Source organism: Acanthochromis polyacanthus, chromosome 18 (assembly GCF_021347895.1).
Source record: "Acanthochromis polyacanthus isolate Apoly-LR-REF ecotype Palm Island chromosome 18, KAUST_Apoly_ChrSc, whole genome shotgun sequence".
Taxonomy (NCBI): domain Eukaryota; kingdom Metazoa; phylum Chordata; class Actinopteri; family Pomacentridae; genus Acanthochromis; species Acanthochromis polyacanthus.
In genome coordinates, this window is record NC_067130.1 from 32,761,369 (window position 1) to 32,786,007 (window position 24,639).

Sequence of the window (24,639 nt, forward strand, 5' to 3'; positions counted from 1 at the left end):
CTTCATTGGCACATCTGGCTTCCTCTTGGACGTACCCTAGTTCTGCTACTATAGGCCTAGGTTGCTGGGGGACCTCTCTGGATGCATTGAGTCCTTCTCTATCTACATTTATATTTAATATATATACCGTTATTGCATTACACTAACTCTGTTTCTCCCTGTGTCCTTTCTCCGAGTGTCCCTGGTCCCAGAGCTGGATGCTTCAGATCTGTGGTTGCTGTCCCACCAACTGGTCCAGTCTCCATCATGTCCACTGTGGGATGCTGCTGCTGACCTTCCTCCAGCCCACTGCTTCCAGCTGCTCATTTCCACCAGTCTACTCTGCATCACTCTCACGATACTTGATATGCTCTTCTACATATTTTTGAGTTTCCTACCAGCTATATATATATTACATTTATTGCCAGAGTTGTAAATCCTAAGAGCAGACAACAAATCAGTTTCAATGTTAGCTTCTGTAGTGTCTGATCTGACAGATGTATTACTTAATAAGTTAGTAGAATGTAATCTGTTTTGTTTGTTCAAATATCTCATATGAGTTGCTTGTTATATGTAGTGTCTGCTCTGGTGTGAACCACAGATAGATCCTGAACTGATCCCAATGCATGCTACTACCCTTGTATCCTTGTATCTGCCCTGTGCTGCTGCAATACAAGAATTTCCCCTCTGGGGATCAATAAAGGATTATCTTATCTTATTTTAATTACAGGCGTGACTAATTCTACCCATGTCACTGGAATATGATTTTGATCTCAGGAACAGATGACCTGTTGTTTTTGGGGCACCCATGTCTAGCTAGAAGATGGATGGGTCCTTTGGGATTGCGGAGCCGAGAGGGTCTACTCAAGGGCGGTCTTGTTTTTAAGTAAGGAGTCTTCAAACATGAACCAGATGTTGTAATTCTATCCTTCACAAGAAGGTATAAAAGCGACCTAACTACTTTGTTCGAGGAGGAATATTTGCAGGCTCCTTCCAGGCAGACCGTGGTGCCTGTTCAGACGCTGTCTTTTTATAATAAAATCATATTAAAAGCAACAGTGTCACCGGACGTGTTATTCAACCTCGGCACATCTAAGAGGAACCACGACATTTCTACTTTGTATCGTCTGTCTTATCATGGATGTATCAAATTGTGTGTTTTACGTTCCTTGTTCCCCTCCCCCTCTCTACCTATCTCAACCCCTCTTTACCCCTCTCTACCCCTCTCTACCTCTTCTGTCCCTCACAACCGGCCCAACCAGCAGCAGATGGTTCCCCCACATAAAGAGCCGGGTTCTGCTCAAGGTTTTCTCCCTGTTAAAAGCAAGGGCGTCAGTTTGTTTTTAAAAGTGGGGGGGATGGAGACTGGCAAAAGTGACTCTTGAGAAGTGCTTGGGATGATGACTGTAATTGATGTTGCTTTTGGTATGCGACTATAAAATGCATAAAAGTTATTACATGTTTCAAAGTAATTGTCATGTATTGAATAAAACCCGCTTGAGAGCTGTGCCGACACTTTTACATGAATTACGAACCCCTAACGAACTTCATGTTGAAATCAGCATGTCAAATAGACCACCTACATCTCAACAGGATTTACAGCTCAAGGACAGCACATAAACCAACCACTCAACTCTCTTCATCGCAAATAAGATAAAGGTTAAGCCATTTTGAATACAAAAGAATAAACCAGGGGTCACTGAGGACCATAGCTGGACTTACATCGGAGCACAAGCTGTTACCATGACAACCCATTCAAACTGCATCGTATATCCGTGACCGGGAGAATATTGACTTTAAGCCTAACCAGCCATTCCCACTCAAATCAAACAGTTTTAGCACAAAGCAACTCAAGGAGTAAAAGGAAAAATTACAAAAACACAGACAGGCAGCTCTCCAAAAAAGCCACCGCGATAAATCTGTCTCATGACTCAAACTCAACTCAAACTGTAGCAAAAACCCAGTAAATAAGCAGCGGAAGAAGAAAATATCACAATATGAAGCCTTCTTCGATTACCTTTCTTGTTTGCAGACTGGAAACATTTATTATCATTATAATTATCATTATTTTCTTTATTAATTCAAGTGAAATTCCGCCATGGATGGATAATCCGGGTCATGACCTCCTCTTCTTCTGTGGTGTTTCTTGGAAGAGTTCGATTTTGCTACGTTGTGCTTACCGCCTTCTAAACAATCGGCGTGCAGCCATTCATTCTTTTGCCTTCTTTCATTAATAAAATCTCAGCAAATGCCCAATGACCATGTCAAAAAGAAAAGCAACCGACATCAGAGCTTTTTTCACAACGCAGAAATGCAACGTAAGTGCCATCTAACAACAATAGGCAAGGCAAGGCAATTTTATTTGTATTGCACATTTCATGTAACAGTGACAGCCCAATGTGCATTACAGTAAAAGCATATATACATTCAAAAACAAAATAAAAAGAAATCGATAAAAATTACATTAAAACAGATTAAAATACAGTTAAATAATTCAATTTCCATAAACACAAGAGAATAAAAAAGTTTTCAGTTTAGACTTAAAAATTGCCAAAGTTGAGGCTTGTTTAATTTCAATGGGAAGACTATTCCAGGTATAGACAGCGTGATACTGAAACGTACCCTTACCACGTTCAGAATTTGTTTTGGGAATCTCCAAAAGACCCTTTCCTGAGGATCTCAGAGTGCGGGATGGTTCATAGGGTACTAACATATCAGAAATGTACTGTGGGGCAAGACCATGAAGAGATTTATAGGCTAATAGAGCTGCCTTGAAGTCTATTCTCTGGGCAACAGGAAGCCAGTGCAGTGATCTAAGCACTGGACTAATGTGGTCATATTTCCTGGTTCCAGTCAGAACCCTTGCAGCTGCATTTTGGATGTTTTGCAGTTGTTGTATGGCTTCTTTTGTAAGGCCAGTGAACAAGCCATTGCAATAATCCAATCGACTTGAAACAAACGCATGAATCAATATCTCCAAATCATGTTATGAGACAATTGATTTAATCTTTGCTAAGTTTATTAAGTGGTAGAAAGCTGAAGATATCATGGATTTAATTTGAGAGCTGAATTTTAAATCTGAGTCCAGGATCATGCCTAGATTTCTAACCTGGGGCCTCATTTATAAAACATTGCGTAGGATCCATACTAAAGTTTGCGTACGCCTGTAATACGAAAAGGGCGTATGCCCTTCACCCTGATTGATAAAACTTTGCGTAAGCACAGCTGCATGCAATTTCTTGATAAATCACACACCAGCTGGAAGATTGCACAGGTGGATCCACCTCACATTCCGCCCACAACACACCCACATTTTACCATGAATGGTCAATGCAAAGTAACTCATGAATGTATCTGTATATAAATAAGCTGCTGATCCACGGCATTTCACGCAGCGCCGGCCGGCAGTCTTTTCACTGCTGTGCGTCAGGATGAATGAATCATGTGTTGACCCAGGCCACCCTGCCACTAAATTTGTTATGATCATGTCCGATGTAAAAATAATTTGTAAACTGATTGAATGTACATTTTTTCGGTTCACATAGACAAATTCATTTTCACTCAGGGGTTGTGGTGTGAAGCATGTGTGCCTGCGTGCCTGTACAGGGCTGATTAATGGTTGGACGCTCATCCCATTCGGCCGCATATGGATAAATAAACAAAATTCTTTACTTTTTTTTGCCTTTTTACTGTGATAGTTGCAGTGAAGAGTGACAGGAAATGGGGAGAAGAGTAGGAAGACATGCATAAAAGTGCCGCAGGCAGGAATCAAAGCCGAGCCACTGCGTCGGAGACCACCCCTGCAAATGGGTCTTCTGCTTTCCCGGGTGATCAGTAAACAAAATTATGTAATAAATATCACCGCACAGGCCCCAGATGTGGACCGGCCCTTCGGTCAAATGACCGAATGAAATAACGTTCAATCCGCCCCTGTTGATATATGAACATATAAATACAGTCGTCGGCCGAATGACGCACTATATGAACATCTACAACAATGAGGGTTTATGATTATCCGGCTCTCCAAGTCTAATATGTGATAACAATAAAGGTTTGAGATCAATCTGATTTCAATTCACCACTTCACCCTCCGGCACCGCCGTTCCCTCCGTCTCCAAAATGTGCTTGAGCAAGCATCAAAGTTGGCGCACCGGTGCGCACATTCTCACGCCAAGTTTGTTTTAGAAATCACAACGTACACAGCGTACGCCACTTTCTACGCAAAGTTTGTGATTTATGCCCTGTTTTGTGCGTAAGAAAGCATCAAGAATCCAGGTTGGCGAACCGGTGCGCACATTCTCACGCCAAGTTTGTTTTTATAAATCACAACCTTTGCGTAGAAAGTGGCGTACGCCGCTTTCTAGCCCTGTTTTGTGCGTACGCAAGCTTTATAAATGAGGCCCCTGATCTTTAGGTTGTAATGAGCGAGCTTCTAGGTGACTAATAATCCTTTCTCTTTGAATTCGTGGGCCAAAAACTATGACCTCAGTTTTGTCAGCATTTAGCTGGAGAAAGTTATTCTGCATCCACATGGTAATTTGCTCAATACAATGATAAAGGGAGTTCACTGGACTGAGTTCATCTGCTGTTAGTGACACATAAATCTGTGTGTCATCTGCATAATTATGATAAGTAACATTGTTTTCCCGTATTAGTTGCCATAATGGCAACATGTACAAGTTAAACAAAAGCGGTCCCAGAATTGACCCTTGGGGGACCCCACAGGCCATAGTCATGTGATCTGAGACACAGTTTCCAATCTCAACAAAGTATTTTCTGTTCTCAAAATATGATGCAAACCACTCAAAGACCTTACCATGGATTCCCACAGAATATTTCAATCTCTGTAATAAGATCCTGTGGTCCACCATATCAAATGCGGCACTCAAGTCCAGCAACACCAATATAGAGACTTTGCCGGCATCCCAATTTGCCCTGATGTCATTTGTTACCTTAATTAAAGCTGTTTCGGTGCTGTGGCAGGGTCTAAAGCCTGATTGGAAAACATCAAAGCTTTTATTAAGTAAGATGAAGTCAGTAAGTTGTTTGTAGACAACTTTTTCCAGGACCTTGGCTATAAAAGGTATGTTCGATATGGGTCGATAATTATTTAATACTGAAGGGTCGAGCCCAGTTTTCTTCAAAAGAGGCTTTATCACAGCGGTTTTTAAAACGTCTGGAAATACTCCTGTCTGCAATGAGGTGTTGACTAGATGAGTGAGCTGTGGTAACAAACTGCCCAACACGGACTTTAAAAAGCTTGTAGGCAGCTCATCAAGAGAACAACTACTTGAGCTCAAACTAAAAACAACATCTTCAATTCTTTTTTCATTTACCTTTGAAAAATGTGTAAGTTGTAAGAGTCCAACTGGTTGGAAAGTTATCGTTTGGGACGTCGGGGTTATTGAATTGTTTATAGATTGGACTTTATTTTTAAAAAAATAATGCAAAATCATTACATTTTTCTGTGGTCATTAGGTCATGGGTTGATGTAGTCTGGGGGTTTATTAATTTGGCCACAGTTGCAAATAAGACTCGAGAATTGTTGTTACAATTTGAAATTAATTTAGAAAAATAGCTCTCTCTTGCTTGCCGCACAGCTTGATTGAACATAACTAGCTTTGATTTGTATATCTTGTAGTCACCCTGAAGCCTTGACTTGCGCCATTTACGTTCAACACACCGGCACTCTCTCCTTTGCGTTCTGACTGAAGCCTCATTATGCCATGGAGCCTTTTGTTTCTTTTTAACAACTTTGGTCTTCACAGGAGCAATAGAGTTCAACGTATTGAGAACACTAGTTGAATAGGAAGTCAGCAGCAAATTGACATCTAAACACTGAGCATCCTCAAAGTGAACCTTCTCCACAAATTGTGCCCTCGTATTATCATTTATAAATCTTTTTTGGATCACAGTGGAGCAGCTAGCGACTGACACTGGTGTAACCAAAAGCTCAAAAAAGACACAAAAATGATCAGAGACAGCAGGATTAACAATATTTACATTTGTAACGTCAACACCTTTAGTAATGATTATATCTAGAGTGGGTCCTTCATTATGTGTAGGGCCAGTCACATGTTGAGTCAAACCAAATGTTTCAAGGGCATCACAAAGTTGTTTGGCATGCCAGTCATGAGCTATGTCAACGTGCACATTCATATCACCACTAATAACTACATATTCAAATTTTGAGCATACGGATAAAAGAAACTCAGTAAAATCTGAAATAAAAGGAATTTTTGGAGGTTTATAAATGATAATGTACAATAGAGAAGCATGTTGAATCTTAATTTTAAATGAGACGTAACCAAACGATGAAAAAGTCCCAAATAACTGTTTGTGAAACGATATGTTATCCCTAAAAAAGGCACAAACACCCCCGCCCCTCTGATTCTGTCTTATTTCTGACAGATAGTGAAAGTTAGGTGGGCAAGTCTCAATTAATACCTGATTGGCGTTAGTCTCATCTAACCAAGTCTCAGTTAGAAACATAAAATCTAATTCATTAGAGGTAATAAAATCATTAATTAAAAATGATTTATTATTCAGTGCTCTAACATTAAGAACACCATGTTTAAGTGATTTGTGATTCAGAGTTTTAGAGACAATCTCACTGCATGGAATATGGATTAAATTGCTTAAGTTACATTGTCTGACATGTTTCTTTTTTAATTGACGCTGTTTGGCCCTATTTGTAATTAAGCTAGAGATTTTAGTTGACTTTGATATTGTCAAGTCCATAGAGGGCAATGATGTAGCTAAAAGAGATTTTGGTGATGATGGGGAAGGGTGGGGTAATTTAACCCCCCTATTTCTACTTTTAGGGTGAAGGGTTAGTCAATGCTTCATACTTATGTTGACAGTATAGAAAATGTTATCGGTCAAAACACGCACACCGAGTTTACTGGGATGAATGCCATCCTTTAGAAAAAATGAGGGGCGGTTCCAAAAGAGATTAAAGTTGTCAACATAGTGTACACCATATTCAACACAGGTGATCTGTAGCCATGTGTGAAAACTAAGGATCCTGCTAAAACATTCACTGCCTTGTCCATAAGGTGCCGTGGGTCCAGAAATGATGATGTTTCTTTCGGTGTCTTTGAGTAAATCAAGAAAATTCTTAAACTCCTTTTTTAGGAGCTCAGATTTTCTTTCTCTAGTATTATTAACACCAACATGCACTACAATGTTTTGTGAGTTTGGAAACTTTAAAAGTAATTCAGCACATCTGTTTCTGATATCTTCTACTTTAGCACCTGGGAAACAGTAAGTACGAGCTGATATGACGTTTAGGGGCGGTTCCGCAGGACTCTGTTGGCCTGCAGGTGAGGGGGGGTGAGACCGGTCACGTGCACCTTCAGCATTGCCAGACACATGGCTAATCTGAGGAAAATTCTGATGGACCTCGCGTACAGAACCAGGACCGGATTCGCGGACAGATGTATTTGCACGCTGTTCTGGCTGTTCAACGGGTAGAGAGGAGCGAGAGGAACGGTGCGCTTTAGCGATATTACCCAACCCAGTTCGTGGAGAGTTTAGAAAGCGGCGCGCTGCTTCATCCGAGAAGCCTGGTGCTGGAGTATATGAAGGCTTGCTGCTAAGCAAAACCAGACCGTGTTTTACCGGTGGACAATTCTCAGAGGCTAAAACACTAAATCGATTACTTGTTTGGATTAGTGAGGAGGGTTGCATTTGAGGGGCATTGTTTCGCTTATTCCCAACAACAACGTCCTGCCACTGTTCGGCCGCTGCATGCGTTGGAGTGGAATTTGCCAAAGCCTTCAGGCTTGTTTCCAGAGATTGATCAGCGCCCGCAGGAGAAGGCGAGCGGGAAACAGGCACTGTGGTGTTTGCACCCTCCACATCTTTATTGCCCCTAGCTGGACCAAAGGCGACAATGGAATCGTCCATGGGTATCCGGGACCGGGATAGAACCGAGACAACCTTCTCCAGCTGCTCAAGTCTGGCAGCGAACTGAGCACAGCTTCCACAATCTGACGATGAGGTAGGTTGAGCCATCATTTATCAGCTGCGATAAAGAAAAAACTTGTGGCCAGTACACAGATATCAAAGTAGGGGTAAGTGAGATTGCTGCAAGCTTTTCTGCTTTGTAGTAAGCTGAATACAGGGAAAGAAACGTACTCGCAAGGGCCCTGTGAAGGGCCCGCTGCATTGAATAGACACCGAGTCAGTGGCGTGGCGTGATTGCTGCCTTCCTTTTTGTACACTGTCGAGTAGGTGAAAGGATGATTCCTCAGTGTGTGATCTGAATGCATGTAGGTTCCAATGGCAATGCTACACAATAGCACTGATATTTGTACAGTTACTGTACAGTAACTCCATGAATATAACGGAGTATACCTTGTGCTTTAGCTAGCAGGACCAATTTGAGTACCATGACTGTCATCAACAACTTTAGTTAATGAATGACAATTGAAACATTTTGGCCTTATGAGCCATTTTATCAAAACTCTGTCCATCCATACAGCCATGTTCTGGCTTTCACTGAGGCAAATTAAAACAATCTGGTAATCCTTAATAATCACCACTAGATGTCCTCAAATATCTTCAGACTCAACACGCTAACATACCACATATAAACATTTACATTTTTTGCCATGGTTAAAATGCTCTGGCACCATTAAAGAAATATATTAAAAGGGTAACCTTACCATTGACACAAGTACAGACATTATTGAACATTCAAGGTACGTGAAAACAGAAAACCATCAATCTCAGGTGTGTTTTTCCATTATTTTATTTGTCTAGAAGCAGAATTCAACAGAAATAAACAAAGAGCTGCCAGAGCAGGTGACTTTATACAAAGAGTAGCTTCAGGAGCACCATGTGGTGCTAACCCAGGGATGATAATTATTAGTGATAATTAACGTCAGCTCTGCTCCATCCCGACTGAGGTATTGCTAAGGCCGAACAGCTTCAAAATGTTGAAATTCATCTGGCATCCCATACTCAAACTGGATTTGGTATTATTATATCAGGAATAATGCACATTTTCCTGACAGCGTTTTACTCATGGCAAATTGTACCATTAGTAACTTCGGTATGATAGTGCGTTCAGTGTAGTTATTCAAAGACATCCACTCGTCAAAACAAAACAACCGCCCCACCTTGCATATATTTATTAAATATGATAATCACAGGGTTAAACAAGCAAACAACTTTTCAAACTCACCACAGCCATTGTCAGATGGAAATGCACACCCTGGGTCAGAGCTTCCACTTGGCACAGGTGCAAATTTAGCATCTGCACGTTTTTTTTTAACCTCACGAAGGTGTGCTGCATGTCTGTGCAACTCTCGGCCGAGTGCGGAGGGTGTGTTCAGGAGCGTCGGAATTTTCTATACTGCTGAAAATAACTGGGGTTACAACGACTTACATGTGAAGACTTTGAATGTGGTGGAGACAAAATGACCCCTGACAAGAAGTGTGTGTGTGTGTGTGTGTGTGTGTGTGGGGGGGGGGGGGGGGGGGGGGGGGACACAAACACATCCCCACCGTCCCCCCCTAAACTGACGCCTATGGTTAAAAGGGTGTTTTCCTTGCCTCTGTCGCCTTTGGGCTGCTCTGGGGGTTCAGGCATATGGGTTCTGGAAAGCATCTTAAAACAATTTCACTGTAATTGGCGCTATATAAATAAAATTGAATTAAATTGGTTATGTCTTTGATATCTGACTCAGAGATATTCTTGCTGGGGATCTTCAGTGTTACATTCATTATGAAACAACTTGTAAATGTTCATCTGTTTGAAAACATTCAAAACATTTCATGAAGCAGTCATGGAGCTGTAGACGTTTTATTACAACTTTATTTCACGTCCAGATCTCCTCTGCTGCAGTGACACACTCTGTTGTGTCCTACTGTCACAATGTCTCTGTATCTCGTTGCCTCCTTTTACTGGAAAGACGGCAGAGCTCAAGCTGAGTGGATTCCAGCAGTATGTTCACACCTGAACAGCCATGTTCTCTCAGCAGGATGTGAAAATGTTCCAAACAGCTTCACAATATCTCCAATCACTGCTCTGCTGATGAAGGATGTCATGATAGCAGAAATGTAGCAGTCTGTACCAATACCATATCCATCCAGACATTCAGTTTGGTTCTTCTGCCTGCTCCACCACCACCACAGTCCAGACTCCATCTGGTCTAATCATCAAGGATTGCTTACATACTTCCTCACAATTGTTGTTGAAGCACAGACTAAAGGTGCTTTAAATCTAAAACATCTACTTTTAACTTCTACCAACTCTTCCATGTTGTTTCAAGCTGAGTTCTGACATTATGTTTTCCACAGATGTTTCAGGATCACGACTTCTCAGCTGTGTGGATTCTCATGTGTGCTTTTAATTGACAACTATGTTTGAAGCTTTTTTCACAGATTCCACAAGCATATGGCTTCTCACCTGTGTGACCTCTCATGTGGACAGTCAAATGGTGCCGTCGACTGAAGCTTTTTCCACAGGTGTCACAAGAATATGGCTTCTCACCTGTGTGACATCTCATGTGGTCAGTCAAATTGGTCCGTTGACTGAAGCTTTTTCCACAGGTGTCACAAGAATACGGCTTCTCACCTGTGTGACATCTCATGTGGGGAGTCAAAGAGGACTGATGACGAAAGCTCTTTCCACAGGTTTCACAAGAATATGGCTTTCTCTTTTTGTGAATTATCGTGTGCTTTCCATATGCTGATGAACGAGAAAATCTTTTTCCACAAGTGTTACAAACATATGGCTTCTCACCTGTGTGACATCTCATGTGCACAGTCAAAGCGTCCCGTCGACTAAAGCTTTTTTCACAGCTTCCACAAACATACGGCTTCTCACCTGTGTGACGTCTCACGTGGTAAGTTAAATGGGCCCGTTGACTAAAGTTTTTTCCACATGTGTCACAAGAATACGGCTTCTCACCTGTGTGACACCGCATGTGGGAAGTCAAATGGGAACGTTGACTGAAGGTTTTTCCACAGGTTTCACAAGAATATGGCTTTCTCTTTTTGTGAATTATCGTGTGCCTTCTATGTGCTGATGAACCAGAAAATCTTTTTCCACAAGTGTTACAAACATACGGTTTCTCACCTGTGTGACATCTCATGTGGGCAGTCAAACTGGTCCGTCGATTGAAGCTTTTTTCACAGGTTTCAGAAGAATATGGCTTCTCACCTGTGTGGGTTCTGTGATGTATGATTAAAACTGATTTACGTCTAAAAGCTTTACCACAGACCTCGCATGTTGCAGATTTTCTTGCCTTGTCATTATCACACTGTCTCTCTGATGTTGGAGCATTGTCTACATCATTACTGTGACTGCTGTTACTCTGATGTCTTGGTTTCTGCTCGATACATCTAGTTGATCCTGAGTCTACATCCTTGCTTCCTTCCTGATCTGGGCTCTCAGATACACAAGAGATGTGAAACAGGAGCTGATCATTGTTTGGTTTTGGTTCACTGTGGTCACTTTCCTCATCAGCAGGAGTCACCTCAAAGGTATCAGTCTCCTGTTTCAATCCAATTAACTCTTCCTCCTGACTGGAGCAGAGTTCATCCTGTTCCACTTTAATTTGTGGTAACCCTGGGTTTAATTGGTCCAGACTGGTGCACAATTCTTCCTGTTCCACTTTAATTTGTGGTAACTCTGGGTTTAATTGGTCCAGACTGGTGCACAATTCTTCCTGTTCCATTTTAATTTGAGAAAACTCTGGGTTTGATTGGTCCCAACTGGTGCAGAGTTCCTCCTGCTGGTCTTTAATCCGTAGAGGCTCTGGGTCCTCATGGTCCACCGTGGAGTTTCTCTCCTGGTCATGGGGCTGATGGTCAACGACAGTCTTCTCATTCTCACAGACATAAGATTGTGGGAGCTCTGGAGGGACAAAGAGACAAAAGATAATGGTTACTACTGTGATGATGAGAGAACACACATCTGTCACTTTGTCCAGGACTGGCTGTCTCCAACAGAATCAGCTCAAGAGTCGAATGTTTGACGCAAAAAGAATATGATAGTTTATAATTGAAGTCTTGGAGCCATGACACAGCAGCAGGAATGATACAAGCATCTCCAAATGACTGGACATTTCTATGAACACGTTGTTCCACAATGGATACAGGATCACAAAGATTCTAATGGTAAACACCACTGGGTACTTTTCTACACACCACACAGACAGGTTTGATGGGATCCAGTAAAATCTGTCTGATTAAAGCTGCTGTCCTCTTCAGCCTTCAAACCTGTCAGGACATTTGGATTTTAATATTATTCTTATTTTACTGCTGGTTACTGTACTGTTGATTTGACTCATCAGTGAAACCCAACATGTTAATAGTGGAATGCAGCTGAACACATTACTTCTATACTCTCTAACTCTGTACATGCGCTTTCTTTAGATCATGAATGGTCTCTATACATGGAATTATGTCTCTGGACTGAAATGATGGAATGACTGAGTCCTCTGTCAGAGTTTTATTATTAAACTGTTTGATAACACAGTGCAGTTGCTGTCAGTGTGGAGTAGTTCAGATAAACACTTCCAGCACCTCTGAACAGGAAACTTTGGTCTTGCTTCCAGGGTCAATCAACACAACGATCACGTTTTTAAAACTCCACAAACATCAACTAACAGACACCATTAGGGCTGCACGATATATCAAAAAATATTGTTTTTGCAATAATGGTCAATGCGATATCCATACCGCAAAGTTGCGCGACAATTTTATCATTATTTAGATGTATAAATCATGCTTTTTGCATGCATAGACGTTTACTCATATTATGAGACCATCCTCTCTTCCTCACAATGTGTCTCAGTTTACCGTTAACTATTCACCTGAACACTTCATGATGTTCTACATGTGTAGCGGAGGGAATGATTCCACTTGCCATCTCATATTACATATTTGGTTCCCAAGGTGACCACCGAATATGGTGTGGATGCCCAACGTCTGGGCCCCTGCAGACTTGGGGTGTGTTCCATACATATGAAGAGTAGATAGGACACGCCCCTCTGAGCAGCGTGCCAACAGAGACACTAAGCTAGTGGGGGCAAAGTTTCAGTGTTTTCCATTGATGTCAGTGGCAAGAAAACTAAAACAAGAAGAATGCTGGCTCATTGTCCTGCATTTAGTTGCACACTATGTCGGACGATCAAGACAAGGAAACTTGGAATAACTTTCGACAGATAAGATAAGTTTTTGGCTCTTTTTTCATTATTAAATCTTGTTGAGAGCTTCCAGTCTATGAGAGCTAGCTAGTTAGCCGCTAGCAAAACACTAACACGGGCTAACAGCTGGACAACCAAATACCAGATGATTAATCGTAACTGTAGTATAGTTGTACAAGCAGTAGTAGCAATACTAAAATCACAAGCAGCAGGAGCAGTATAAGTAGCTGTTAGACTCGTAGAAGTAGTATCAGCATGTGTACTAGTATTACAAGTTGTAGTAGCAGAGACAGTATCAGCAGCAGTAGTTGGTGTATTACCTCTACTACTAGTAGTAATAATAATAATAATACATCAAATTTATATAGTGCTTTTTGGGACACTCAAATACGCTTTACAAGACAGACAGATAAGCAGACAGATAGTAGTCGCATTACTATTAATACCACCAATACTACTAATAGTAGTTATAAAGCCTAAGTCATATATATCCAGATTAGCATCTATCTTATTCCTCCAAACCCATTTAATGATTGGGATTACAGGCAATTCTTTAGGACTGCTCACAAATAATTGAAATGTTACTAAACAATGATCCATTCTCTATACACCGCTTTATCCTCACTCGGGTCGCGGGGGGTGCTGGAGTCTATCCCAGCTGACTCGGATGAAGGCAGGGGACACCCTGGACAGGTCACCAGTCTGTCACAGGGCTACATATACAGACACACAATCACACCTACGGGCAATTTAGAGTAACCAATTAACCTCAGCTTATTTTTGGACTGTGGGAGGAAGCCGGAGTACCCGGAGAAAACCCACGCATGCACAGGGAGAACATGCAAACTCCATGCAGAAAGATCCCAGGCCGGGATTTGAACCGGGATCTTCTTGCTGCAAGGCGAAAGTGTTAACCACTAAACAATGATGTACTGATCAAATTAAAAAGCTTTGGTCTCCAGTATATTGGCTAATTCAGTTCTTTGCACCTAATTTATTAGCATGATTTCTTTATAAATATGTTGTTGTGTACATACTTATTTACTTCTCTGTCTACTTTTTTCTTTACTCCATGTAGGTTTCCCAAAGACTATGGCTGTGTCCAAAATGGCATACTAACGTACTACTCATACTAAATGTGACGTCAAAATAAGTACGTAGTGCGTTCACATTGGATAGCATGAAAAGATTGAGTACGCGAGAAATACCCGGATGTATACTATATCCGGAAAATTTTTTAAATATGCGCGGTGACCACACTAGTCATACTCAACCGCCCCATAATGCTTTGCGAGCTACCCAGGTACTCTTGACCGAAATGGAAGCCTCTGCGGGATCTCTGGCCGGACCGGGGCGATATAAATGTAAGTGTGTTTTTATTTTATTTTATGTGGTTAAGTGGCGCGCTAAAAATGAGGAGATGTTTACAGGGCGTCATAACGCAGCCCAAAAAGGTTTCGAGTAAGTACTAAATTCGTGTCATACATTGTGTGCATGTGTTTTTTTCCCCACTCTGTTGTAAAATGGTGAGCACAGGTGAGCAAAAGTCAAACACAGTTAAAGCTCAGGCATCACCGGTTGAACACAACAACTCAAAATTGATCACACTAGTGGCTAATGATGTGAGGGTACATATAAGCCAAAGCACTGGTTTGTGAGGCACTACAATGGACAGAAGTCTAAGAAGAGGAGCATGGATACGGCATGCCGACGAAAAATTCCCTGGATGGCCTTGCTGGTCTTGTGGACCATGTCGTGGCATGTGCTCCGGGGAAAGCCAAAGGCCTCTGACACAACCCGGTAGGATGTAGCGCTCGCCAACCAATAGACAAAAACAAGAACTTCGAGCGCCTCCCCCATCCATGGTCAGTGTTACCCAGGATTTTTATCAGGTTGTCCAGGGTTGGTCTGGATAACCTAAAGTCCTTCCTGAGGTCACCTCCCTCAAAGTAAAGAGACAGCAGGGGAACATGGGGGTTTACTCTGCTGTATGGACCTGTCACACCAACCTGTAATATAGAAAACATGCCATCAAAAATGAGTTGTTTTTAATGATTTATTAAACTATTTATTGGTATTTGTGTGTTTTTAAAAACCATTTATTGGTATTTGTGTATGTTTTTAACTATTTGTTTTGAATGATAATATTTAAAGTATTTATTACATCTATATGAAATTATTCTTAAATGATTAAACTTTGCTATAAAATTAAAAAGTGGTTATGTGGCATAGCTATGGCATCATAGAAAATATGAATTGTGAATGAGAAAACTTAACAAAAATGGACTTACCTCAACAGGGAAACCAAACTGTAAGTACAAATTAATCAAACGCCGGAGGTGACGGATGGCTTGTCTTCTGTGTGTCTGCTGGCAGTCAACATTGTTTTGTTGTGGAAATTATTTTGTTGAAACTAATATTATCAACCGTAAAAATCGACCTGAAGCCGGCATTTAGGTAAGTGTCAAGCCGAGATATTAGCCTGCTATACTTCCGGTTTTTGTCGTCGGAGGTTTGAAATGCATTATGGGAAACTTAGTAGTATACTACAGTGTGAACGGTCGGCATTCTAATCACGCTTATAGTACATAGTATGCAGTATATTCTCATTGAGAATGCAGTATGTGGTACGTTAGTATGCGATTTCGGACACAGCCAAAGGTTTGAGGAAGAACTGGGAAGCAGCTCTGAGGAGAGAGGGGTTTGCTGTAAATATATACCAGCCCAGAGAGAGAGATAAATAATAATTAATATTAATAATAATTCTGTTTATTGTAATTCTGTTGTTTATTGTAAATGTAAATAAACTCTATGCTGTTCTAGTCTAGCTCCTTGATATATGTAAATAACTGCCTATATATATAATTAATATTAATAAATAAATAGATTACATTTGCAATTAAATCTTTTGATCTCAAAACATTTTCTACATATCTAAGTATTTACATTTATATATCTAATAGCTGAACTGAAAAGATTCCCTGGACTTTGGACCTAAATAATAAAATAACTAAAATTGCAGGCTACATTTGTAGGAAGCCTTTTTCAGTGTTTTCTTTTTTCAGATCAAATATTCTCTATCAATAGCACATGTTTTGATGTTGACAATAAACTAAACCACACGAAATTCGGTTGAAAATGAGCAGATTCTGATTTATTTTCAATGTGCATGCATTGTTTGAATGGGAACTTTGCCCCCTCCAAGATGGCCGCCACGTAGGCACGTCGCTTAGCCGGCTGCTACAGCCTGCTGGCGTATCTACTCTTCATATCTATGGTGTGTTCCCCCACATTACGGTCTCAGTCTGCTGTGTTCGGTTGCCGTGGTAAGATGACCAGTTTAAGCTCCGCTAGCAAAATGCTAATTAAGTTTAACCTCTGTGCTGAATAAATTGTTTTGTGTTTTTAGCATTATCTGGAGGTTACCACGTGCACGACTGTGAGAGTAATAGGCTCCTTGCACATCGCTGACGTTCCAACTGAAGGGTGTGGGTGGAAACTTCCGGTCAAAACTTCTGGTTATTTGAGAAGGAGAGCAGGAGATAGTGAGCAGGAGAGCAGACAGCGATCAGAGAGAGATATATTTTTACAATGAGTGTTTTTAGCATTCAGGGGAGACGATTAGCCTTTCAGAGAGTGGGATCTTCAGCACTTCACTGTTGTGTGCCTTTATGTACCATTTTGTCACGTTATAACAAGGAAGTAAGTTTCCATACATTCCCCGTTGACGCTGCAGTGCTAGCTGAGTGGATGCAGAAGATCCGGCAAGATCACTTCAACCCGACCAAAAACACACGGGTTTGTAGTCGGCATTTTAAGAAAACAGATTTCAGTGTGACTGTGGGGGGGGGCTGAGGAAGCTGAAAAAGGGAAGCGTGCCTGTTTACTTTGCCTGGAATGGGTACAAACTACCTGCGCTGAGACAGAGAGTCTGGGAACGGCGTCCACGGACCCAGAGTCCTGCCCCAGGACTAGACTCCGAGTCAGAGATGGAGACCGAAATAGCTCCAGATCATACTGTGTTGTCCCTCAAACAGGAGCAAGGGCAATTAATTTGGCAGACGAAAACGAAGCTCTGCGTTGCCAGGTTAAGGAGCTACAACAGCAGCTGGAAGTCCTCAAACTGCGCCAGCGTTCTGGGATAGAGCGCCTGTCTGCATCAGATGAGGACATACGTTTTTATACTAGGTTTGCATCCTACAAGAGTTTCATGGCATTTTGGAGATTAATTGAACCTGCTGTTATCAACAAGATGGTGCCCATAACCAGCACCAAGACAGCCTCTGCCAGCATCAGCACAGCTCATCACCCACCAACGGTAGGTAACATGTTGAAACATGAGGAGCATATCAAGAGTTTTGATCCTAATGTAACTCTGAAATTACAGTTTTTCTCGATGGCTAAGACACATTCCTAGAAAGCTGCTCTCCTTTTCCCTAAACTGTGAACACAAAACCCAGTTTTCAAGCTACATTCACAAAAACTCTGACTCTTCTTGCAAAACCAAACTTTCACCTCAAAACAGTTCAATCTGTGCTCAGAACTGAACTTTGCTGTCAAATCATGCCTCAAGTCAATTTAAATTAAATACTCTGAGTAGTCACTAAACACTACATAGAAAAAAGGAAAACACAACGCTCAGGACATGAAGCGGTAGAAATAAATGGTTATTTAGACTAAATGCATGTTGAAAAACAAAACACCTGGGCATTTGTAACACTTGTACATAGAAAAAAGAATTTGCAAGAAAACAGAAATCCTGTGCATTTACATGTAGCACTGGTATGTAAAAATAAAGCACAATTTACAAATGAAGCACAAAGAAAAGAAGTGCATTACTCTGCTACAGCATCATTTCTCCGTACTGGGTCAGACCACAGGACTTCATCTACATCACAGGACACATTTTCTCTGGAAAGAAGGACCTGGTGTGTCTGATCCAGCCCTAACATGCATCAACAGAAACATCACCACATGTCAAGACCAGTGATGGCAAAAGATTTTCCCAAACTATGGCTGCTGCTCATAAACCTTCCACCTCCATGTAGAGAAGAATTCTTCTATAGGATTCAGAAAGGGAGAATATAGAGGCAGAAAAATCACAATAACTTGAGGGTTCTATTGAACCATTCCTGAATCAATAGTCCTCTATAAAACTAACATTGTTCCAGGTGTATTTATGTGTATCATCAAAATCCAACTGAAAAACTCTCTGGAACAAACACACAAAACAGAGGGAAAAGTCAGTCATGTACACTTTCTGTAATTTTACCAGCACTTGTGAAGCAGAATTTTCTCTGGCCAGGCAACGGTGGAAAGAATCCCTGGCATGCCGTATCCATGCTCCTCTTCTTAGATTTCTGTCCATTGTAGTGCCTCACAAACCAGTGCTCTGGCTTATATGTACCCTCACATCATTAGCCACAAGTGTGATCAATTTTGAGTTGTTGTGTTCAACCGGTGATGCCTGAGCTTTAAATGTGTTTGACTTTTGCTCACCTGTGCTCACCATTTTGCAACACAGGTGCATCACAATGACAATGTGTTGACCAGATGTGTCTAAACAGGTGGAAAGGGCTTATGGTTTAGCCAAAAGAGTGACTGATTCAATAAGTGGGTTCAGGCAACTGACAATTTGGTTCAGACAAAAGAGTTTAGTGTTTTAGCAATTGAGAAAAACTGTAAATACAACCTATTTCATTTATAAGTGTCCTTGATGCTTTGTTGGAGCCAATCAATATATCAATCTTAATTTATGTAGCGCCAAATCATAACAAATGTTATCTCAAGACACTCTCCAGAAACATTAACAAGTCTAGACCTAAACTACAACTATAACCTATAACTCTGACATACAAACGTCTGAGCAAAACAAACTTTATGTAAAGTTCCATGTGATCAAAACTACAGCAAGCACCAGACTGCCTATTTCAACGTGTTTTTTCCTGCTTCAACATAATGTTTGTTTCGGAGTTTGAGAAAACTTTCAACAGTCAGTCATCCTCCTCCTCAGCTTCTCATCATCTGACGTTTTTTTGAGCTAAAGCTATGCTCACGCCAAACCATTTGCCACAATGTTACGTGATTTTTAATGAGTGCTTATTTGTTCCAAGGTGTGTAGTTTGATTCTGAGAGGATGAACAGGTTACATGCCTTCACCGTCTTCTGACTGATTCACAGATAGTTTTCAGTTGCTTCATAAACACATTCAGTTGGGAAGAAACGTCACCATCTCGACAGTGCGGAAGTAAAGACGCTAACACACGAGAATGCGGAAGTAGAACGAAAGTGAAGTTATGCACCGAGCGAATATCAGTGTGTTTTACCAGCTCCTGCAAATAAGAGGCGGATTTGATGCCAATAGGGAGGATGTTCCCAGTTTGATTATCTACACAATGCAAGAGAGTACACAACCACTACACATGCTATAAGTGGAATTCTTCACCATCAAAACACATACACACCTATGGGCTGTAAGGGGATGTGTGGTTTCCAGATGACATCCAGCAGTCTGCGCTGACGATCGATCTCCTCCTGGTACTGGACGATGGTTTTTTCAAACTCTGAGAATATTTCTCCAGCAGCAGCAGTTAGTCTGTCGCTGATCAACTCTCTCAGATACTCAACTGAACACATCGTTACTTTAACGCTCTGATATTTCTCATTCATACGATAATACAGCCGTTTCATAGCTCAGTCCACACAGCAGTGAAGCTAACTCTGCTCATGCTTCTTTGTTCACATCCGCCGGGTGTCACACTGTGAAGTTCCGGCAGAAACACTGAATTACTTTCTTCTTCCTCATTGAATTAGGCGGACTAGACGCATCACTGGCGTATTGCTGCCACCTACTGGATGTTACTCATAGTCCTTAGAGAATCCTCGATATTTTTATGCAGTCCTGTGGTCATGAGAAAGTTCAGAAGTTTCTTCATATTTGTCCACTCCTCCATGTTAAGTAGAAAGCAAAGATTAAAAACAGTTCGTCCAGCTGCTCCTAGTCTCTAATGTTTCTTCTGTTGGCATGAGTAGAGCTTACACTTAAGAAGAACATTTCTCACAGTTTCTAGTTCACCACACTCACAGTTCCTATCTCTGTGCTTCCCAATCAAAGCCAGTCCACTTTTCAGACTGCAGTGTCTGAGTCTTAGCCGGGTTGGAACAATTGAGTCTCTTCTTGCATCAGTGGAGTGCCTTCTTACTTTTCCCATTTTACCTTGAATAGCAAAATCAGTCCCCCTCTTCTTTTTCCAAAACCCTCTGCCATATTTCTTTGACTAGTTTGTTAATGACAGAGTCATAATCTGACTTTCTGTGTGGTAAATCAAATTCTATTCGTTCCTCCTTGGTTGCTCTTTGTGCCAAGTTATCTGCTTCCTCATTGCCCTCCACACCCATATGTGCTGGAACCCAAATAAAACCACCTCACACCCTGCTCTCTGAGAATTTGAAAAACAGATTCTAAACAACAGCAAGGCTACAAAGACAAAACTAGAAAGATACAGAATAACTGCATATATCTCATATTGTTCATTTATCTATTTTTATATTGTCTTCTACAGTTTATTCCATTGATATACTTAATGTGATCACACCACTGAGTACTGTTTATACCGTATTATATTGTAAACACCCAAACTGTTCATGAAGCACTTTTATTGCTTCTTTTGCACTTACAGTTACGTACTCAACTGCATTTGTCTTTATACTTGGACTCTGTGTGATGACAATAAAGCTGGTGAAGGAAACAAATTGAGCTTCGTGTTGATTTCATACATTCCCTTTTGTTATCAGTATGTGGATGTGAATAGAAGAGAGAGTGCATGTGTGTTGATGGGAGAATGAATGGCTATAGGTGTGTTTACCCCCCTAGAGGAGCACAGAGAGTTTAACTCCACCTGGCTGAGGAAGTTGAAAATGGAGCCCAAGGAGGAAGGTTTCAGACCCAGCTGCTACAGCATCTGGTGAAGCTGAGGAAGGCAAACAGTTTATTGACCATGTGGTTGCATCAAGAAACTCGACCTTCTCCAAAACTCTTTAGGGAGACGCTGCCTAAGACCTCCAGGCTGCTTGGTCGTGGTCTTTCTGCTCCAGAATATCTTCATCAACTACGTCTTCTTTTGAAGAGGCCCTCAGATGCTGCAATCTCTGACCTTAAGGAGGAACTGCTACTTTCACTCTGTAACCAGACGGTGGTTATTTTAAAGACCCAGCTCCTGGAGGTTTTGAGTGAAAATTTAACATCCATCTAAACAGAACTACAGACAGTTAAATGTGAGCTGTCGGTCAGTATTTCTAACATCAGTCAGACCCGGGGCCACTGCTCACCCCGTGCCCCCAGGGAAGATCTGCCACTGCCCGAGCAGCGACAGAGGCTTTCAAACACAGGTGGTCACTCAGAGACAGCCAGCCTGACAGCTGCACAATGACTGGGAGCGTGTAGGACAAAAAATGCGGACCGAATTTTCACAAATATGGCGTTCTCTGGAGACGGAGAAAGGCTGGGAACAGAAGGACTTGAGTTGGATGGACTGAGTGTGATGTGAGAGACATGAGTGAAATTAACCAAGTTTGGTTCCAGTGATGCCAATGCTGGACAGTCTATTGAGGGGGATGGAGTGAGAGATTATGTCAAAGGCCGCACTCAGATCAAGGAGAATGAGAATGGTGAGTAATCCACAATCAGCTGCTAGGAGGAGATCTTTAGTGATTTTTATGAGGGCAATTTCTATACTGTGGCGGGGTTGGAAACCAGACTGAAATAGTTCATACAGGCTATTGTGAGTTAGATGGGAATGGAGCTGAGAAGTAAGTTGGGTTTGTTGGGTTTTGTGTGTGTAATACTGTCGGCTCTAAGCCTGAATCATTAAGTTCGTCACTTTAGCTCATTTTAGAGGCAACATATTGTACGGCCTTTAACTTAATATTTGAATTAGACAGGCATTTTTAAATAACTAATAATACTGTGGACTCATTATTTAAACTTGAGGTAAATTCTTAGCATACTCAACTGGAAAATACTTTTACTGATTTGCTGTTGTTTGAACCTAAGTGCTGTTTTCGGGTCAAAGTTGACCAGGCCACTATGTTTAATAGCATAGAAAGGCCCCTAAATGACATTTTTCAACTTGACATTTGATAACTTTTCCTCAAGTGACCCCAACATTAGAAAAAGTGAAACATTGTTTTTGTTTATTGTGGCAAGATGCAGGATTGCACTCCCTGCCACTCGGGGTAGTGTGACCATCAATTAGTGGCAGAGTATAAAGGCACCTGGTTGGCCCCTAACCTGGCAATAGCCAGATTAATAATTGTGTAGTACTTGATAGTACTCCAAAATATCAATCTAGGACCGCTCCATGTAAATCCGTTCGGAGGAAAGAGGCACGGATTGGACAATGCAACAGAATGTCCTGCCTCTGATAGGTTTGTTTTTTAGCCAATTGTGGCAAACTTTAATATGTCATCATCGGGTTGCGCGCATGTGCTATGGTGTGGTCAAAGTAAAACTGACTTAATAGCAGCCCCTCCTATATGACCGACGAGGCGGGCCGCCTCGCTGGTATAGGCCACCGCCTCACTACAATTTTGCCGAAATTGCCGCCTCACTGGTCCATGCCCCAAAAAAAACAAACAGAAAGCACCAAGTCACCGGAGCTGTCATTTTTAACTGTGCGGGTCCGCCGGCTGCTCTCCCCCGGTCTCCCCTGCTAGCTGGTCGGCTAACACCTGCTGCCGCTCGTCTGCCCGGGACAAACCACGCACGCATGCACGCACCTTTTTCTAACCAGCAGAAACTGCAGCACAGCTTCACCTGTTTTTAACATTTCTGGTTTTGAAAGTTGCAGGAGTGTATCAGCTACTACCAGGGGTGAAAGTAAGTCGGAACGATCCGGTTCTGCGTACCAGCAAAAGATCTGGTGGCGGTATGCTGCTCTTCCACCGGTACGCCGCCCGGCTGCCTGGTATCGACCGTTCACTCAGCAGTACGTACGTGATTGTGCATGTGTGTTTACTTTCCATAGCACAGCGACTGGTCAGCAGCAGCCAATAGCAAGTAGGTGCGCTTGATTTATTGCACTTGGACACTTCCCACAACTCGTCAATAGACGCTTGTGCCGGGACGGGGTGAGCAGTAAATTACACCTGAAATTCCACACGTTCTTGTGATTGGCTGAAAAACTTGGAACTGGATTTGCAGCGGTTATCATCGACAGATGCATATTTTAAATAAAAACGGAGAGAAGCACTACAAGTAAAGTACAGTATAGTAAAACAAATTTTGTCAAAGTAATAATGCGAGGAAAATAACGTGTTTGATTAGAGGAAAAGACAGTGACACTGAAGAAGGGTTACCACAGAAAATCAGAAACTAACTACTACTACTACAACTACTTTAGGCCTGTGTGGAATATATTTTAGGTGATGTGTTTTGATGTTTAGTTCCATTCTGAGTGTTTGCTCGTGACCTCATGTCTGTTCTTAGAGCCTTGTATTCTGGATGTTTATCAGTGTTTCAATTAAAGAAAAATGTTTACCATATTTTCAGGTGTTTATAATTCCTACCTCTTCCATTGGCCTACAGTAAAATATTAATATGATTTCATTTGTTTGTGTTTTAACTTTGCTATTTTAAAATGCATGAAGTTAGAGCGAGTCGAGGGTTTTGGTAATAGTACCGGCAAGAATTTAAAACTACTTTCACCCCTGGCTACTACTAGTAAAACCACTTGCGTGTTGCTTCAAAACATAATAATGTTGGTGTCGGGAGGCAGACACCCTCTCTATTTTGAAGTCCAGGCTTAAAACCTTCCTTTTTGACAAGGCTTATATTTAGGGCTGACTGGGGGACCCTGAGGGGTCAGCTGCTGTCTTCATTGGCACATCTGGCTTCCTCTTGGACGTACCCTAGTTCTGCTACTATAGGCCTAGGTTGCTGGGGGACCTCTCTGGATGCATTGAGTCCTTCTCTATCTACATTTATATTTAAAATATATACTGTTATTGCATTACACTAACTCTGTTTCTCCCTGTGTCCTTTCTCCGAGTGTCCCTGGTCCCAGAGCTGGATGCTTCAGATCTGAGGTTGATGTTCCACCAGCTGGTCCAGTCTCCATCATGTCCACTGTGGGATGCTGCTGCTGACCTTCCTCCAGCCCACTGCTTCCAGCTGCTCATTTCCACCAGTCTACTCTGCATCACCCTCACTATACTTGATATGCTCTTCTACATATTTTTGAGTTTCCTACCAGCTATATATATATTACATTTATTGCCAGAGTTGTAAATCCTAAGAGTAGACTATGAATCAGTTTCAATGTTCGCTTCTGTAGTATCTGATCTGACAGATGTATTACTTAATAAGTTAGTAGAATGGAATCTGTTTTGTTTGTTCTAATATCTGATATGAGTTGCTTGTTATATGTAGTGTCTGCTCTGGTGTGAACCACAGATAGAGCCTGAACTGAACCCAATGCATGCTACTACCCTTGTA

The 24,639-nt window shown here is 41.6% G+C and overlaps 3 protein-coding genes and 1 long non-coding RNA gene across 13 annotated transcripts in view; 1 reads left to right on the forward strand and 3 right to left on the reverse strand.

The window, feature by feature from the left end:
* LOC127530807 (uncharacterized) overlaps positions 1–24,208 on the forward strand; it is a 67,510-nt gene extending 43,302 nt beyond the window's left edge. For both annotated transcript variants that reach the window (XR_007937469.1, XR_007937470.1), the window contains exon 3: positions 24,194–24,208. This is a non-coding gene — a long non-coding RNA (uncharacterized LOC127530807). The remainder of the gene's footprint in view (positions 1–24,193) is intronic.
* LOC127530798 (zinc finger protein 37-like) overlaps positions 1–24,639 on the reverse strand; it is a 151,035-nt gene that overhangs the window by 71,049 nt on the left and 55,347 nt on the right. The window lies entirely within an intron of this gene.
* Positions 1–24,639, reverse strand: part of LOC127530802 (zinc finger protein 391-like) — a 281,112-nt gene that overhangs the window by 68,196 nt on the left and 188,277 nt on the right. The window contains exon 4 of one of the 9 annotated variants that reach the window (XM_051938314.1): positions 8,722–10,262. The exons of the other annotated variants lie outside the window; for them this stretch is intronic. The gene's annotated coding sequence lies outside the window, so the exon portion shown is untranslated. Of the gene's footprint in view, positions 1–8,721; positions 10,263–24,639 lie in introns of those variants that run through there. 9 annotated transcript variants of the gene reach the window in all.
* Positions 9,788–24,639, reverse strand: part of LOC110946257 (oocyte zinc finger protein XlCOF19-like) — a 54,531-nt gene continuing 39,679 nt past the window's right edge. The window contains exon 2 of the mRNA XM_051938325.1: positions 9,788–11,071. Coding sequence (XP_051794285.1) covers positions 10,302–11,071 — 770 coding nt within the window. The 3' untranslated portion in view covers positions 9,788–10,301. The remainder of the gene's footprint in view (positions 11,072–24,639) is intronic.